This window comes from Chiloscyllium plagiosum, chromosome 3, assembly GCF_004010195.1.
Source record: "Chiloscyllium plagiosum isolate BGI_BamShark_2017 chromosome 3, ASM401019v2, whole genome shotgun sequence".
Classification (NCBI taxonomy): Eukaryota; Metazoa; Chordata; class Chondrichthyes; order Orectolobiformes; family Hemiscylliidae; genus Chiloscyllium; species Chiloscyllium plagiosum.
The window spans coordinates 13,797,967-13,816,600 of NC_057712.1; the positions used below are offsets into that span (position 1 = coordinate 13,797,967).

The following is an 18,634-nucleotide window of genomic DNA, read 5'->3' on the forward strand; positions in this document are numbered from 1 at the left end:
TAGTATATATTAGGATATAGAAGTTGTTTTAAAAGAAAATAAAATTTGGGACTGACAAACTTTGGGGTTTCATCAGTGCTTGGAAAGGAGAATTATTTATATTCAGACACCATTCACAACCTAGACCATCACAATCCACTTTTAGCTCATGCTTGGTACTGCTGTGCACAGAACATCACTGCAACTACTGTTGAATCTTTTAACTCATGTACCATAAATTTATTCCAGGTTACTTTGTTCAGCTGACATGTTCAGTGAAATCACAAATAAATGTGTACATCAACGCATTTTCTTCAGAGTAAAAAAGTGAAAACTTACTCCTTGCTCCAGGACAGCTAGCTGATCTTTTGCAGAAACACCACCAATTATCAGAAGCTCCCTAAAACAGAACAAGAGAGAGTCCCAAAATAAGACTATCCATGCACGAACAAAAGAGTACAACACAGTTCAGTAGTTGGGTTTCGTAGTTTCCCAAAAGGACTGTTGTAAATTAACCAAAACATTTATCTTTAAAAATCAGCATTTGTACTATTGAATCTGAACATATATATCTGTGAAGATCAAATCAGAGACAAAAGTGCCCTGTCCTTTCTGAATGAGTTGGTGCAACAAAATAAAAACCTTGCGGTCAGAGGAAGAGAAAGTCAAAATTGGGATTCTAATCTCAGTGACTATCTGGTGAACACCGCTGCAAAATGAAATGACACTATGTGGAGATATATTTTCTCAATGTGCGGTGTAAAGTTTTCTCTAGGTATGCAATGATGAGTGATGTTGGAGGGCTGATAGCATCTATGGAATTGTTCTCCGGATGGTAAGTCAAAAAGGGAAGAAACTAAAAACGTTCTTGGTTACCTTCCACTGACGATTCATACATACAACGTAACTGACAGCTTGACTGTTCCAAAGCATTTTGGGCACACTGCCAATTGGAATGCAGTCTAACCAAAACATTTGGTTAAACATTTACAAACAATACTTGCACAGAATTATTTCAACACACAAAAACGTGCTTTATCATCAGCATATTTCTATGCCATACTGCCACTTGAGGAAATGATAGCTTGGCAATTTTATGCCTTGACTCTGTAAATATACAAGACAAACAAAAATTTGACACATTCTTTGACCAAAAGTCAGAATTCTACCAAGTGTCAGAAACTTCTCATTCCTGCGCAAGCAAAATAACTGAAAATAATGCAATGTATTCTCAGAGTTAATAGAATGCTGGACAAAGATGCAGGATATAACAAATTACAGTTGAAATTAAATACAATAGAAATGATTCGTGATTTCAGAATGTTCAAGTGCAATGGCATCACCAACCAGATAATCCCATTAAGGCCATTATTTGTGATAGTCTGAGAAGTATAAACGACCCATAGCAAGTAAAGGACAGTTGGTCCAACAGTACAATTATTTATTGGATGGCTGGGGTAAGGGGGAAAAAAAGGGGCAAAAGCTTTGAAGACAAGCTACCTTAGTTTGGGATCAGAAATATTTTTCTTGAACTGCTTGACATTATTCAGGGTTTGTTCAGCCAGTTCCCTTGATGGTTCAATAATGAGTGCCTTTGGAGCATTTGGTAAGTTTTTAGTTTGAGCCACTTGTGCTGTACCTGGAAAAGAATGAACATTACTGAATTGGTTTCTCTCATAACTTATGATCAGGTATGGTCTGAAGGAATTCTCTTAGTTTACAGTTTCAGTGACATTTTCAACCACCTACAGAATGAACAAGCCAAAGTCATGACCAAACATCTGGAAATTTCACAATCATGGATTTATCCAGAATTATTATTTAATTCAACAGTCCTGAAATGAGGTCAATAGTTGTGACAAAACATTGTTGACTTGAAACTTTAACAGTGTCCCTCTCCACAGATGTTGCCTGTTCATATTTTCCAGCACTTTGTTTTTACTTGAGACATTAGAAATCCAAAGCATTGTGTGTTTTGGAAAAACACTACATTAGGTATCATTGAGGCTGTTTGAATTCCTCCTCACTGTTGTCAAGTTTTGGCTTTCCCTCAATCCAGGTAGCAGTCTTCAATTACATTGGGTTCACTTGTGAACTTGCTCATCTCATTATCTCACTCTCCTTTAAAAATATTCTTAATATTCACTGTGTCAATCAGCAACTACTTCCCCATTTGCTAGTTAATTTTGACATGACTTTTCTAATGATTTCCTGGTCAGCCTCTCATCTTCCACCTTCCGTAGAAACTGACCTTACCTAGCATTCCTTGGCCTTATCCTAACTTGCACCAAGTCCTGTTTATCATGCTCACTTACCTACAGAGGTTTCAGATTCAACAAAACCTCAACATTGCAATTCTTATCCTTATTTTCATAGCTTCTATCACCTTGCTCCTTTCTCTCTCCAGTCAAAACCCTCTGAAATCTCTGCATTCAACACATTAGCAGCAGCTATTGTGTCACTTGCCAACTGTTTACAGCTCTAGAATTTCTTCCTTACACCTGTTACTTTCTATTCTTCTAAAATGCCTCTTAAAACCTACCCATCTAACTCATTTTGTTTTGGTTGCTGGTCCAAATTACATGGTATCAAGGTTTGCATAAAGATTTGTAGCTCAGATGCCAGTTGCCATATTTGTGAGTAAGTTCGCTGAGCTGGGAAGTTGATTTACAGACGTTTCATCCCCTGTCTAGATGACATCTTCAGTGTGAAACGCTGCTGTACTCTCTCTTCTGGAATTTATTTGGTTCAGTTTCTGCAGCTCCAGGGTGCCGGTTCCAATTGATCATTGTAGTGGCCAGTATTTTGGGTCTCGGTCTGTGTTTGTTGATGGATTCTGTGGATGAGTTGCATGCTTCTTGAAATTCTCTGGCTGTCCTCTGTTTAGCTTGTCCTATGATCGTTGTATTGTTCCAACTGAATTTCTGGTCCTTATCATCAGCGTGTGGCTATTAGGGACAGCCGGTCATGGCGTTTAGTGGCTAGTTGGTGCTCATGGATGAGGATTGCTAATTGTCTCAAGAGTGTGGTGCTGGAAAAGCACAGCAGGTCAGGCAGCATCCGATGAGCAGGAAAGTAGATGTTTCAGGCAAAAGCCCTTCAAAAGGAACGAGGCTGGGAGGCCTGGGGGTTGAGAGATAAGTGGGAAGGTATGTGGGGGGGGGAGGGAGGGAGGAAAGAGAGAGAGAGAAAGGTAGCTGAGAGTGCAACTGGTGGATAGAGGCGGGGGTAAAAGGTGCAGGTGTCCCAGAAATGTTCTCTGAAGGGCTCTGCGAGTAGGCAACCTGTCCCCCCAACGTAGAGGCAGCTGCATCGGATACAGTAAATGATAGGTGTGGAAGTCCAGGTGAAATGTTGATCAATATGGAAGGCTGCTTTGGGACTCTAAATGGAGGTTGGGGGATGGGGGGGGGAGGTGTGGGCACAGGTTTTGCAATGGTGGGGGGAGGTGTCACAGGTTTTGCAATTCCTGCAGTGGCAGGGGAAGGTGCTGGTAGGGGAGGGTGGGTTGTTAGGGGGAGTGGACCTGACGAGGTAGTTGCGGAGGGAACAGCCTTTACAGAAAGCAGATAGGGGTGGTGAGGGAAATATCTCTCTGATGGTAGGGTTCATTTGTAAGTGGCAGAAATGGGTGGAGGATGATGCGATGTATACAGAGGCTGGTGGGATAGATGATGAGAACCAGTGGGATTCTGTCCTTGTTGCAGTTGGAGGGGTAGGGTTCGACGGCAGAGGTGCGGGAAGTGGATGAGGTGCGCTGGAGGGCATCAACCACCACGTGGGATGGGAAATCGCAGTCTTTAAAAAGGAGGCAGCCATCTGGTATGTTCTGTGGTGGAACTGGTTCTCCTGGGAGCACATGCAGCGGAGGTAGTGGAAATAAGGGATAGCATTTTTGCAGGAGGTAGGGTGGGAGGTGGTGTAATCCAGGTAGCTGTGGGAGTTGATGGGTTTGTAGAAAATGTCAGTGTGGAGCTGGTCACAGTTGGTGGAGATGGAGAGATTCAGGAAGGGGACAGAAGTGTCAGAGATGGTCCAGGTGAATTTAAGGTCGGGGTGGATTGTGATGAAGAAGTTGATGAACTGTTCAACCTCCTCATGGGAGCACGAGATGGCATAGATGCAGTCAAAGTAGTGAAGGAAAAAAGGCGGGGAGTGTTGCCAGTTTAACTGTGGAAGATAAAATGTATAACTCAGCCGACAAAGAGACAGGCAGAGCTGGGGCCCCAAGCGGGTGTCCATGGCTACTACTTTCATCTGGAGGAGAAATTGTTGAGGATGAGAACCAATTAAGCCAAATGGATAAGAGTGACAGTGGAAGGGTACGGGTGGGGATGTCAGGACAAGAAGAAGCAGAGGGCTTGGAGATCCTGGTCATGGTGAATGGAGGTGAATAGGGACTGGATGTCCATGGTGAAGATGAGACATTGGGGACCATGGAAAAAGCCGCCTTGGTGGAGGTGGAGTCCCTAATGTTGTGGGGACGTATGTGGAGATGAATTCGGTGAGGCTGAGTAGGCTGAGACCTTCACCTGGTCGGAGAAGTCTGACTGTTAGTTCAGAGTGCTTTTTATATAACCAAAGTTATATAAAGGAATTTAAATATATTGCCTGTGAACACTTAAAATAGAGAACACAGATTTTATCTGCGCGAGATAATGTGTTTCTCAGGGCAGAATATGCAAAATGAAAATCATGAGGAATGCACTAACTGGCAAATACAACCCAACCTGATCCAGACATGGCACAGGTATACACACCATCACTTCCCTCCCACATTGCAACAAGGACAGAATCCCCCTGGTTCTCATCATCTAGGCAAGCCCTACCTAATCAACTAAGTCAAATTGCAGCAAATTGACAATACCCGGGACAAGCTTTCTTGGCCATTTCAGAGGCACTGAAGAGTCAACCACATTGGTGAGAATGTGGAGTCACATTTAGACTATCATAGATAGGAACGCAAGTTGGCTGGATCGCTTACTGTCTTTATGTCTTCTCCAGTTCCATGATATTCCTATGACATGCAGAGATATGAGTGGAACATAACTGCTGCTGTACCAAGATAGCTTTGAAATTTTATTTTCAGCTTCATATTGAACTATTCTAACCAAACAGTTGCAAACTCCTAAGTCCTTGCCCAAATGGCCTAACTGGTAGTATTAGAAACAAGTTTTATCAAAGCTATGTAGCTAGATTGCTAATATAGATTAATAGATTGCAGAGAGATCAACTAACATTTTAATTTTCTGAATTACTCAAAGGAGTTGGAAAGTCAACATATTACTTCTAACGTACCAGTATGTGGCGACTTTACAACATGGCCATCGACAGCTTTGCTTAGTGCTGTAAAACCATCTTTTGGCGGGAACTTGAATTCTTCCTCACCGAAGTTAAATTTAAGTTCAGCATTCTAGGATGCAACAAAGACTTTTAGTTATCAGGACTATTTGCTAATCATAAAATTTGTCTCAAGTGATGGAGAAAATTACCTTTAAAACACAAGAAGCAAATAAGCCTTGGGTTTTTAAATGAGCAGGAATATCAAAGGCATGTCCAAGATCTCTCCCTGAAAAAAACAAACAACTCAAAAACAATAAATAGTTATTTTGCAAGTGAGATATAACCAGAGAGTGTTAAACAATCTGTGTTAAAGCAAACGGATTGTGTCTATCAATTAAGTTTCAGTCGTTACACAAGATTGAGATTCTTCTAATAATTTTTCCATTCACAAATCTCCTTCACAGATATACAGCAAATGAGGAATAGAGTGAGGAACAGTACGAGGGGGAAGAAAATAAACTAGTGGTCACATTATCTAACTGTACACTGAAACATACAGTTTAATTATAAGAGATGGCCAGATATACAATCGTCCATTACGTCAAGTCATCCATTACGAAAAGTTAATCATTTGAGAGACGGAGCAGGAAAATTATAAAAGCCAAAAATACTTACACCAGAGACTCACATCTGCTTTTAAGCCAGCATATTTGAATTAAGAGCAGTAAATGCAGAACATCTTGGGGAAAGCTTACCATTTTTTGAAAAGCTTACATTTCCTTTATCAAGATCGATATAGCATCCAATGGTATCATGCATGGTAAATTCCTAAAACGTAAAAAGTAACATGAAAAGAGTCATGAGCAGAACTGCAACATACAAACAAAACCACACCATGTTGAATTACATTCAACTTTCATTGAGATAGCAAGGGTTAAGTGCAAGTACCTCTCCATAGCTGTCAAACTGTTTGCAATGGGACTTCTTTCCAGTACCACCAAATCCAAAGCCAAATTTGTCAGTACCTATTCAGAATTCCCCAGAAAAAAAAAGATCAGCTGTTAAATCAAGAACATCCGTCAATCAAAACACCTTCACCTCAATTTTATTCATGACTATAATATAATTAGGGACCCTTGTTTTTGCCTCCTTCACAATTGGAAACATCTCCTCTGTATGTATCATATCAAACTCATGATTAAACCTCATTGCCACTGTGGATGATAATTTAATCATCTTGCTTTGAGAAACGATTCTCACCTGATTGCTTAAAGATGGATTTTGTTCCCAAATTTAATCTCTGCCCAAAAAGATTATATATATGTTTATAAAAATTTTAAAATGATACAAGAATCAGATAGACTATAGATTCATCAACATGTATCTGGTCTAATACAGATTACCTGTGTCATTGTTTAGTACATTGTTTGAAAATGATCAGAAGTGACGATTTAAGATTAGCCAAGAGAATAACAAAAAACAAGATTACTGACTAGCATGGAAGTAATAGGAAAGTCATTTGCAATCACGTGAAGTCAGAATTGCCAAATCATCGAAGTATAATTAAAAGTTTTTAAAATATTTAGTGGGGCTTTGTGGTGTAGTAGGGGAAGTTTATTTATAAGAAAGTGAGGACTGCAAATGCTGGAGAGTCAGAGTCAAAAAGAGTGGTGCTGGACAAGCACAGCAGGTCAGGCAGCACCCAAGGAGCAGGACAGTTGACATTTCGGGCATAAGCTCTTCACTCCTGAACTCAGGTTCAGAAACATTTGGCAGCAAGAAATCAGTCCATCAGATTTTTAAACATTCCAGGCTGGTCCCACGTATGTCTGTGTATCAGACCTTCGCAGTCTCTCAAAAATGCTTTCTTTCCCCCCCTCCAGTGATCTGGAGTCACCTAAGAGGGTGGAAATTGAGCTATCGGAATAAACCTGATGTTTCTTAACAAAAAGTATGTACCTCAAACATTTGTGTGCATCTCAAAATTCATGGTCCCACATCATTAAGTGGTATTATCCATTGAATTGATCAAATGAAATGTGACTTGCGGTTATTAGCAAGTGAAAGTAGATCTGCAACCTGAGAGAGCAGAGCAAGCAACTGTGCGTCTCCTCAGCCAAATCTTTTTGAAGGCATTTGATGGAGCCATGATGGGTCTAAACTACGAACTGTAAATAAGAATAAGTTATGTGATGTTACACTCATTACCAAAGTGGAGTAGAGACAGGAACAGAGGATGAGAGAGAAAAGATAAGTTTGTTTTTAAATTTCATTTTAATTTGTCAACTTTAAGATCTTGAACAATAATTAAAATTTGAAGCAATGATGCTCCATATTTAATTAAATTCTTAACTTTGTTTTGGCAAATTTATTTAGCACACACTAAAGTTCACTTAATGTTGAACAGACACTCTTAATATTTTCTGTATTGTGGGTGCATGGGACAGCAGCTTCATGTCATATCTACATGAATGCTGAATCTACTGGAGGGATATCAACATAACATTTACAGAGAATGGGAGGACTGCAGAGTTGGAGAATCAGAGTTGAAAAGGGCGGCACTGAAAAAGCATTGGAGGAATTCCCGATGAAGGGCTTATGTCTGAAACGTCAACTCTCCTGCTCCTCAGATACTGACTGACCTGCTGTGCCTTTCCAGCGCCACACATTTTGACTAGTGGTGCAGAACTAGTGCTCCTGACACTGTGCCAGAAGTGCAGGTTCAAATTCCACCTGCTGCAGCACTGTTATCTACTAGATCATAACAGACTGAATACAAATGTCTACCAAACACTTACTGGGAATGGTGAAAATATTAATTGCTTACTTTGCATTGGTCTTGAAAATTATTCATGATTACTGGAATTTCTTCATATATAGAAACAAACAATGGTGAAGATTAAAAAAAAAAACATTTTTGTAAATAGAAGTCGTCCATGTTCAAATGCAACAAGATCTGGGCAATATCCTGGTTGGGCTGACAAACGGCAACTAACATTTGCACCACACAAATGTCAGGTAATGCTCATCTCCAAAATAAGACAGGCGATCGAACCACTGCCCCTTCACATTCAATGATACAATTACTGAACTCCCATTAATATCCAGGCGGATTACCATTGAACTTGGACTTGCCATGTAAGAATAGTGATTACAAGAGCAGGTCAGGGGTTACAAATACATAGCAAGTAACTCACCTCCTGACTCCCCAGAGCCTGTCCACCATCTACAAGGTCCAAGTCAGGAGTATAATGGCATACTCTTCACTTGTGGTTGATGCAGCACAAAAAACAATTCAAGAAACTGTACATCACCCAGAAGAAGGCAGCCCACTTGACTGGCACTACATCCAGTCCCTCCACCACTAACATTCGTTAGCAGCACTAGTGACATAATGCATTCCAGAAATTCACCAGAGGTCAATCATACAGAAGTACAGTAAAGCAGCAGACCCTTCGGTGAACTCATCCATGTCAACCAGAGATCCTAAACTAATCTAGTCTCATTTGCCAGCAGTTGGCTCATATCCCCCCTCAAATTTTCCTATTCATTTCGCCATGCAGATGCCTTTTAAATGCTGCAATTGTACCAGCCTCCACCACTTCCTTCTGGCAGCTCATTCCATACACGTACCACCCTCTGTGTGAAAAGATTTCTCCTTAGGTCTCTTTTATATCTTTCCGCCCTCACCCTAAACCTACGCCCTCTAGTTCTGGACTCCCTGACCCAAGGGAAAAGACTTTGTCGATTTATCCTATCTATGCCCCTCATGATTTTATAAGCCTCTAACGCTCCAAGGAAAATAACCCCAGCGTATTCAGCCTCTCCCTATAGCTCAAATCCTCCAACCCTAGCAATGTCCTCCTTTCAGGTTTTACATCATCCTTCCGATAGGAAGGAGACGTGAATTGCACGGAATATTCCAAAAGTGGCCTAACCAATGTCCTGTACAGCCGCAACATGACCTCCCAACTCCTACAATCAATGCTCTGACCAATAAAGGAAGTGCCTTCTTCACTATCCGGTCGATATGCATCTCTACTTTCAATGAACTATGAACCTGCACTCCAAGGTCTCTTTGTTCAGCAACACTCCCCAGGACCTTACCCTTAAGTGTACAAGTGCTGTTCTGATTTGCTTTTCCAAAATACAGCACCTCATATTTATCTAAATTAAACTCCATCTGCCCCACACCATCTTCCAAATCCATTACCATTCCCATTTAGAAAGACAAGGACAATAGATACATGAACACCACTACCTGCAATTTCCCCTCAAAGCCAGTCACTATCCTGACTTGGAAATATATGACTGTTCCTTTACTGTCGTTGGGTCAAAATCCTGAAATTCCCTAAGGCGTGGTGGATCTAGCCACAGCACATTGACTGCAGCAGTTCAAGGTTGCAGCTCAGCACCACATTCTCAAGGACAACTTGGGATAGGCAAAAAAATTCTGGCCTGCCAGTGATGCATATGTTTGAAAATTGACTTAAAAAAAATTAGTAACCTGAAAAAGCGACATGACAGACCTGGGTACATATGACCCAAGCCTTTGTCACTAGAGGAAGAAAGGATACCCAAGGGAATAATCTTTTGGGGAAAAAAAGCTGCATTTATACAACACATTCTTCATAACCACTAGATGTTTCAAAGGTTTGCAACCAATGTAGCACTTCGCAAGCATAGTCAATACTGTAATGCAGAAATTGTCAGGGACACAATAGATAATTGACCAGATGGGGGAAAAAATTACTTGAGCACCATATTTGGTTTCACAAAAAAGACAGTTTGTATTAGTCCTACCATTGCAGAGTTTGGTAGTGGGACCAGAGGAAGTTGGAAATCTGGTGTGGGGTGGATATAGCTAATCACATGGCAGCAAGCTCATGGATGTAGGTGACAAACACATGGTAGAAGCTGCTCTGATGTCAGGAAACCAATGCCACCTGATATGGGAGAAGTCACCGGATTTAAACTTAACATTGCTCTTTAAAGTTGAGAAGTTTTATTATAGCCTTTAATCAGGTGCCTTGGCCATCCCTGCAGTTTAATTTGTTTTGTTAGATCTTGTAAGAGGTAAATACCAGCAGAGTGACTTGCCAAATTTAGGCAATTGCTGTCTTGATGCTATTACAGAGGGCAGTTAAGAGTGAACCACATGAAAAGGGGATCTGGATTCATTTTTAGATGACAAGTTGAGAATGACAATTTTTTTCCCGTAAATAATTTTACTGAATCAGATGGACTTTTGCAACAATCATGGTCACCATTAAAGTAGGTTTTAATTGCAGGTATCTTAATTCTAATCAAATTTCACTACCTGCTATGGTAAGACTCAAACGTAGGACATTATCCTTGTTCTCTGGATTACTAGCCCATTGACATTACCACTACGTCATCATCTCCACGATTAAACAATCATTACCTTCAAAAAGAAATAGTTTGTGCTTGAGGTAGCTAGATCTTTACCTCTATTGTAAAAGTAATATGAAAGGGGGTTCTTATATAGTGAAAATATCAAACATTAAAAAAAGAGAGTTAATGGCAAAACCAGCACTTATTGCCCAGGCCTTAATTCCTTTTGAGAGATTGTGATGAGGCATCTTTTTCAAACACTACAGTCCAGATGGTGGAGGGACACATCTATATTGCCATGGAGGGGGGGGGCCCACAAGGTGGACGACAGGGATCAGCGTCCTTCAGGAGGGGCTGTACCAATGAGATCACCTTAGTTTGTGTGCTCAGCAAGCTCAGTCAGCAATTAAGAAAGTAGGATTTGTTTTGTTTCAATCCCATTTACACTATCTAGGTGCTACAGCAAAAGAACATGGATTCAATACATATACTACTCATTAATATTTGTACCTGATACAGTATGAAAAAGTACAGTAGTGCTTAAAATAGCTACCACTTTTACAGAATTTCACATAGGATAAAACTGAACATACCATGCATTTTTTATTTTGCAGTTAAGTATTAACCATCAAATTCATGAACAATTTAATCCTGATGTAAGCTCAGGAAAAGATACTTAGGTTAAATAACTTACCCAAATCTAGTGATGCCTGTGAGGTAGACCAACCAATTCTACACAAGCCTTGATCATGGCAATGTACTTCATAGTAATATTTGCCTGTTTGTAAAGAGGATAAGACAAATGCCAACATCCAGAAACACTGTTGTAATTACATTTCAAAACTCATTTGAAAATTGATAGAAGTTTTTACTAATAGAAAATTTAAATAGCTTGTAATTGAACAAGAGCTGGAAAAGAATTCATCTATTTTTTCAGAGGGAAGATTACAAAGCAGAATAGATAAAACAGCGAATGTCAGAAATCAAAATCACAAAAAACTGGAAATGCTAGAAATAAATAAGCCAGGTAACAAGCTTTTTTGAAATTCTGATTTGACCCATGTTATAACACATTCATTATAAATGTTGGTAATCCTCAAATATATTCTGAAGTATTAGCAGTGTAGCCATTTTCTGCACTTTTCATATTAATGCCAGTTTTATGCACATTTAAAACATAGCACAAAACTAAAGATTGTACAATTCAATACAATTCCACATGAAAGATCCAGTTACTGAATTTCTAAAATCACTGTAAATCTTACTAAACATTGTAACAGTTACTTGAAATATCAATATGCATAACTTGGTCTACCTTATTTATTGTATATTTGTAAGTGAAAAAGATACAGCACCAAATAGAGTCAATTAATCCTTCAAGAACAGAAAAGGAGACAACTTACCCCCCAAATTCTACAGTTTGACGAGCATCGGAAAAAGATTGTTGTTCAAAGGTTGCACTAAATCTTTTATGAGCCAACTTCAGAAAGAAATGTTGAGGCTGCACTCAACATCCAAACATTAGAGCACTTCAGCAGTTTTAATTATAGAAGCTGGTTCAATAACATCTAATTTTCCACACTTACCCTTGATCACTCCCTTTGTGGACCTGCATCCATGCCACTCTTTTACTTCCCTGCTCTGACAACACATGCCATCGGATCCAATGGCTGAGAAAAATAAGAAACAAAATGATTAACACATTAGCAATAAGCTAAAATTGGAAAAATAATGCTAGTTTTCACTGTCACAGTATAGTCTATTAAATTGCTCGAGTCTGTTTCAACACAAGTTATATCACAACGAATTTTTTTTTTAAATTTCACTTTCATTTACATATCTTTGTTCTTTATTCTTTAATTTCTTTAGCCAAGAAACACAACTGGTTTCAAAATATATTAAACAACTAAGCATGGGGAAGGAAGCTACGGACTTGTACCATCCCTTTGTGCAAACCTGTTTAAATGAATAAGCAGAGTTTGAAGGTTAACTCCAGTGCCCCTTTGTACCAAGCTATGCAGAGCTACATTATGCATTGTGTATCTCCCTTCTCTGCATTATACATTGATTTGAAATAAACCAGACTATGTTAAGTCACCAAGGATAAACATTCAAATTTTACCAAACAATTCAAAGTGAAGTGGGTTGCTAATTCATCTCCTGGTCTCTACTGAACCAATTAATCATGTCTAGGAGAGAAATTAAGAAGGAAGGGATAGCTCAATTCTTTGTATGAAGATAAAAGGAAGAACTCAGCAGTTCTTTAAATAACTATTTAAATAAGAACAGGTTCAGGACTGGCCAAGATTCCTGAAGAACAAAATTCTCTTGATCCTTGTCAAATAGTTTATCAAGACATGGAATACACTTCATTAGGGGAGATGATGCATAGCAGGTTAATTAATAGAAGCATAGAAGACAGATGGGTATGGTTGACCATAATGCTATAATTGTGTATTTATTGCATCTTATTATTATTCTTCAATTTTGATTAGGGATGAAGTTGTAAAGGACTAGTTTAAAAAATAAGGATTGTGGAAGGGATTGCTGCACTTTCAGCATCACTATCTATCAGCATACAGGAAGTTTTATAAGGAGGTTAGATTTTAACTTAAAAAAACCCTACATGCTGATAATTTACAATTGTTTCTGTTGCTAGAATCTATTCACTTTTAATAAGTAATAATTCTTGTTAAGTACAGAAGCCTGCGCCAAGGGCGAAAAATCAGGTAAATTGGGAAATTTTGTAAAACTGTTGTGCTTCTATAGAGTTTTTAACTTTTGTGACAACTCTGGGAACAGAGGTGTTTGAATTTCAATACAGTACCTCAGTGTGGTATAACAATTAAAGTTGATCAATCTGGACTAATTCCTTGAAAAATTCATTTAGGATGCTGTGAAGCAATGTTACAAAACCAAAAAACAGGAATACATTAAAAAAGAGACATTTCTCCTTCATATGAATTAAAGCAATTTACATTCACATGTCACAAAATTACTCCCATTAATATGAACATGTCTGGCTGCTTTCTTCATAAGCCATATTTGAAAAAAAAACATTATAAAGCTGATCATTTGCGTTCATGGTCAATAAAACAACATTACTTTTAATTAAAATAACTCTACATAGGCATTTTTAATGAAATTGCAGTTTCAAGAGTTGCAATTTTTATAAATTTTCATCCTAAAACTTTCATGTCTTTACTTGCTCTTGTGATTGCTCAAAAATAGCAACCAGAAAACTAGCATACATCATCTTTATGTTTAACATTTAACAAAAATAAGATTTAACTTACCAAAGGCTGAACCTCTATCATAGGGATTCATCTGCCATTTGCTAAATACTGGAAGAGAAAAGAGCATGCATTAATAAAATTCCCAAATTACGTTACTGAAGTTTCAAAATACTGACAGTATGCAGTGCTTCTAGGTATCAGGATCACAAATTCTAAGTATCTTAAAAAATACACTATGGAATTTGCTTGAAAATATCTGAACATTCAAGACTGTCATTGATCAATTCACAGAATTGATTTTTATTTTCTCTTACTTTCAGTCCTTTGTATACCGTGCTACAACAAATATATTAAAATCTTTATTCTTAAAGATTGAACATGAGCACATGATCTCATTGAATATGAGCTCTTGTCAAAGCTTACATTTACACAATATTAGCAAACAAAAATAGCATTTTCAAATTCAAAACAAAAACTAGGAACATTTCAATTGCAACATGTCATAAATATTTAGGATAGGACAAGTCAAGAGTTATTCTTAAATGCAACAAAAATATCAAATGCCATATCTTGTGATCTTAAGTTATTCCCAAGTCAGAATACTGTGCATATATTAGGAGAATGTATTTTTCAGCTGTTTTCCTGGAGTCAAAAAAGATACATTCAAAATGGGACATTTTCATCTACATATTAAAGCAACCTTAGCATCATTACCTGCACCACCAGTCTTGACAGATGTTTTTCCCCCTTTTTTGCCTTCTTCGTGGTCCTTGAGCGTTTCATATACAATCTGTATAACTGGTATACTGAATGCCTAAAAACAAATGTTTGTTAAAAAATATTGTACTCAATACAGTAACTGAAATTCTACCTCAATTAATTTTACAAACGCCTTTCAGGAACTCTGACATCTAGAATTCAATTTTGCTGAATACTGTTTATTTCACCATAATGGTGTCTAATCAGCAATCACTCTGTTTTACACATGATATTTTCAAAAATTGATATTAAATTATTCTGTACTTACTCCAGTCTTGCCACTGCCAGTTTCTGCTGCCTGTAAGTTAGAGGTTAGAAGTGAGCACCTAAGTTGAATAAGATGTCATTCCGTATTCTTCAGAATTGTATATAATGAACAAAATATAAACCAGGCCAACACAACCAATTGTAACAAATATTACTGTGGACACACTTAAACATTGCAATATACTCACCATTAGCACATCGCCACCACCCAGAATCAAAGGTATAGATTCAGCTTGGATATCTGTTGGAAGACTGAAGAAAATCGCTACATTAGGAAGAAAGGTATCTACATATATAACTAATAACTATGACCAAACAATTTTAAAAATCCAGCATATACTAGTTGTAACATGAAAATAATTGTTCTGATTTAGCCTGAAGGGGCAACAATTCATCTTAACAGATGAATTAAGAACAGAAGTAGGTCATTCAGGACCCTAACCCTGCTCTGTTATGCAAAAATATAATTTCCAATCATGTGTTTTGAATTCTACTCCAATAGCCTTTGATTTCTTTGCCTAACTAAAATCATCATGCACCTTAAAAATATTCAATGATCCCACCTTCACCACCTTGAGTCAGAATATTCCAAGATTGGCAAAATGTTCAAATTCTAATTTTTGTGCAAAAAAAGGTGACCCTAATTTGAAAATAGTACCTTCTAGTTAAGTAGCATTCTGTTAAATGCTTTCTGGAAATCTAAACAGAGAACATCCGCAGGTTTATCCATGGTGTACATTACACCCTCAAGGAACCCCAATAAATTGGTTAAATATGATGTACGTTTCAGAAAACTGATGATTTTTCTTGTTCACCTTGACTTTTTCTAAAATGTCCACCTGTAGCCTCTTTAATAATTATTGCTAACACTTGCCCCACAATAGGTGCCAAGGTAGCTGGTCTACAGTCTCCTGTTTTCAACATCAGAACAGTCCAGCATCAGGAATTGCAAGTCATTTTGTCAAGTTCTCCAAAGAAGAAATAGTTTGCTGCACAAAGTTGCACTGGAAAATTAGTGGCACAGTTATAAGATGTCAGAAGAAGAAGAAATGATCAGACATATGAGCAGAAATTAGATCATTCAGCCATCGAGTCTGTTCTGCCATTCAATCGTGGCTGATATGTTTCTCAACCCAATTCTCCCACTTTCTCCCTGTAACACTTGATCCTCAAGAACCTATCTATCTTGGTCTTAAATATATTCCATGACCTCGCCTCCACAGCCTTCTGTGGCAATGAGTTCCATAGATTCCCCACTCTCTGGCTGAAGAACTTTCTCCTTATCTCCGTTCTAAACTGTCTTCCCTTTACTCTAAGACTGTACCCTCGGGTCCTAGTCTCTCCTACCAATGGAGACATCTTCCTAACATCTACTCTGCCCAGGCCATTCAGTATTTGTGGGCAGCACGGTGGCAGAGTGGTTAGCACTGCTGCCTCACAGCGCCAGAGACCCGGGTTCAATTCCCGCCTCAGGCGACTGACTGTGTGGAGTTTGCACGTTCTCCCCGTGTCTGCGTGGGTTTCCTCCGGGTGCTCCGGTTTCCTCCCACATCACAAAGATGTGCAGGGTCAGGTAAATTGGCCATACTAAATTGCCCGTAGTGTTAGGTAAGGGGTAAATGTAGGGGTATGGGTGGGTTTCGCTTCGGCGGGTCGGTGTGGACTTGTTGGGCCGAAGGGCCTGTTTCCACACTGTAATCTAATCTAATCTAAAATCTAATCTAATCTATTCTCCATGTTTCAATTAGATCCCCCTTCATCCTTTTAAACTCATCAAGTATAAACCCAGAGTCCTCAAAAGTTCCTCACATATTAAGCTTTTCATTCCTGGAACCTCCTCTGAACACGCCACAGGGCCAGTACATCCTTCCTGAGATACGAAGCCGAAATCTGCACACAATACTCCATACATGGTCTGACCAGAGCCTAACAAAGCCTCAGAAGTTGCATCCCTGCTTTTATATCCAAATTGCATTTGCCTTCCTAACTACTGACTCAGCCTGCAAGTTTACCTTGAAAGAATCCTGTACTAGAACTCCCAAGCTTCTCTGCACTTCAGACTTCTGAATCTTCTCCCCATTTAGAAATTAGGCTATGCTTGTATTCTTCCTACCAAAATGCATGAGCTCACACTTTCCCACATTGTACTTCGTTTGCCACTCTCCTAACCTGTCCAAGTCCTTCTGCAGTCTCCCCGAAGCTACCCCGATCCCTTTGTATCATCTGCAAACGTAGCCAGAATGCTCTCAGTTCATGTAGATCGTTACTGCATGAAATGAAAAGTTGTGGTCCAAAAACAACAGCAAAGAATATCCTGATTAATGGAAAAGGGAAATTTAGAGTATGAGAGAAAGCTAGCTTGTTTATTATGAGGGGAATTGAATGTAAGTGTAGGGGAAGCTATCTTTAAATTATACAGGACATGGGAGTACTGTGTATATTATTGGTCGGCTTTTTTAAAGGGAGAATTTAACTGTGTTGGAAGCAGTTTAGAGGCTTACAACACTAACCTGGAATGGCAGTTTGTTTTCTGAGGAAACACTATACAGGCCAGTTTTGAATCCACTGGAGTTTGGCAGATTTGACAGAGTGTCTTGACAAGGTGTATCTGAAAGGAATGTTTCCTCTGGTGGGAGAAACTGGAACTAGGAGTAATGATTTTTAAAAAAACTCATCTATTTAAAACGGAGATAAGAGAATCCTTTTTCTTATTTGAAAATTGAGTGTGTCCTAGAACACTCTTGAAGGATGTTGTGGAAGCAAGGCCTTTGAATATTTTTAGGGTCGAGGTAGGCAGATTCACAAATGAGAGAAAAGGGAGGATACTCTCATCAGCTAAAGGGCCAACTTCTTTTCTTAATTTTTTTATGTTTGCGAAATGTTTGTATCGAGTGGAAAGGGTGAGGGACACTGCACTGCAAAATTACTTTTGGTATAATAGCACTGATTGTTATAAAACCTAAAATTATGCATTATAGAGGAAGCGGATCTCCTTCATTGATGCCAGTTTTCATTTGAATTGGTGACTGTGGATGCAATTACCACCCCTGGTAGAACAGGCCCTACTTGATTCACATAAGATAGTTAAAGAAAATAGGTATTTCAACCTCAACGCAGGAAATTTTAGAAGGGATTTTTTTTTCCTTTACAGCAATTATTTTTATGCATACCTAACTTTGCAATTAGGTAGTTGTAAGCCATTACTAAATACATATGTAATTACTGGACAACTGATAGCAAGGCAAAAACAGAAATTGCTTGAGAAACTCAGGAGGTTTGGAAACATCTTTGGAGACAAAACAGAGTCAAATGTTTGAGTATGAAGACCCCTCATTAATTCCTGTTTTGTTTTCCCAGACTTCCCGTATCTGCAGATCTTTGTTTTATGTAACTGATAGCAAGACCTTCTATTAAATAAAAATCAGTTCAGGCATAATTACTTAGATAACAAATTCCTGAATTGACCAATTAACGATTTCCATTATTATACTTTTCTTCAATAATCCATCCCTAGGTTAATGTTTAATGTCTTTCTAAACCTAAGCAAAATTTATTCAAATCTGACCTCATAATATACAATATTCAGGTTTGAATAAACTTAGAAATCATACTTACAGCCAATCCATCTGTTCTACTGCCTCGGCAATTTCCGGCATAACACCCATCTCTTTAAAAAGAAAGCAGTTCTTGAGCAAACAATAAAGGAAATAAACAAACAGCTAGCATAGAATAATTTCATGACAGTTCTGATTCGG

At 38.5% G+C, this 18,634-nt stretch overlaps 1 protein-coding gene across 2 annotated transcripts in view; it reads right to left on the minus strand.

The window, feature by feature from the left end:
* Positions 1–18,634, minus strand: part of ddx1 (DEAD (Asp-Glu-Ala-Asp) box helicase 1) — a 39,031-nt gene that overhangs the window by 17,423 nt on the left and 2,974 nt on the right. For both annotated transcript variants that reach the window (XM_043677525.1, XM_043677516.1), the window contains 13 exons: positions 18,495–18,546; positions 15,068–15,131; positions 14,881–14,910; positions 14,568–14,667; positions 13,914–13,961; positions 12,204–12,287; positions 11,312–11,395; positions 6,211–6,287; positions 6,018–6,090; positions 5,472–5,548; positions 5,278–5,392; positions 1,480–1,618; positions 319–379 (listed from right to left, as the gene is read on the minus strand). In XM_043677525.1, coding sequence (XP_043533460.1) covers positions 319–379; positions 1,480–1,618; positions 5,278–5,392; positions 5,472–5,548; positions 6,018–6,090; positions 6,211–6,287; positions 11,312–11,395; positions 12,204–12,287; positions 13,914–13,961; positions 14,568–14,667; positions 14,881–14,910; positions 15,068–15,131; positions 18,495–18,546 — 1,004 coding nt within the window. The remainder of the gene's footprint in view (positions 1–318; positions 380–1,479; positions 1,619–5,277; positions 5,393–5,471; positions 5,549–6,017; positions 6,091–6,210; positions 6,288–11,311; positions 11,396–12,203; positions 12,288–13,913; positions 13,962–14,567; positions 14,668–14,880; positions 14,911–15,067; positions 15,132–18,494; positions 18,547–18,634) is intronic.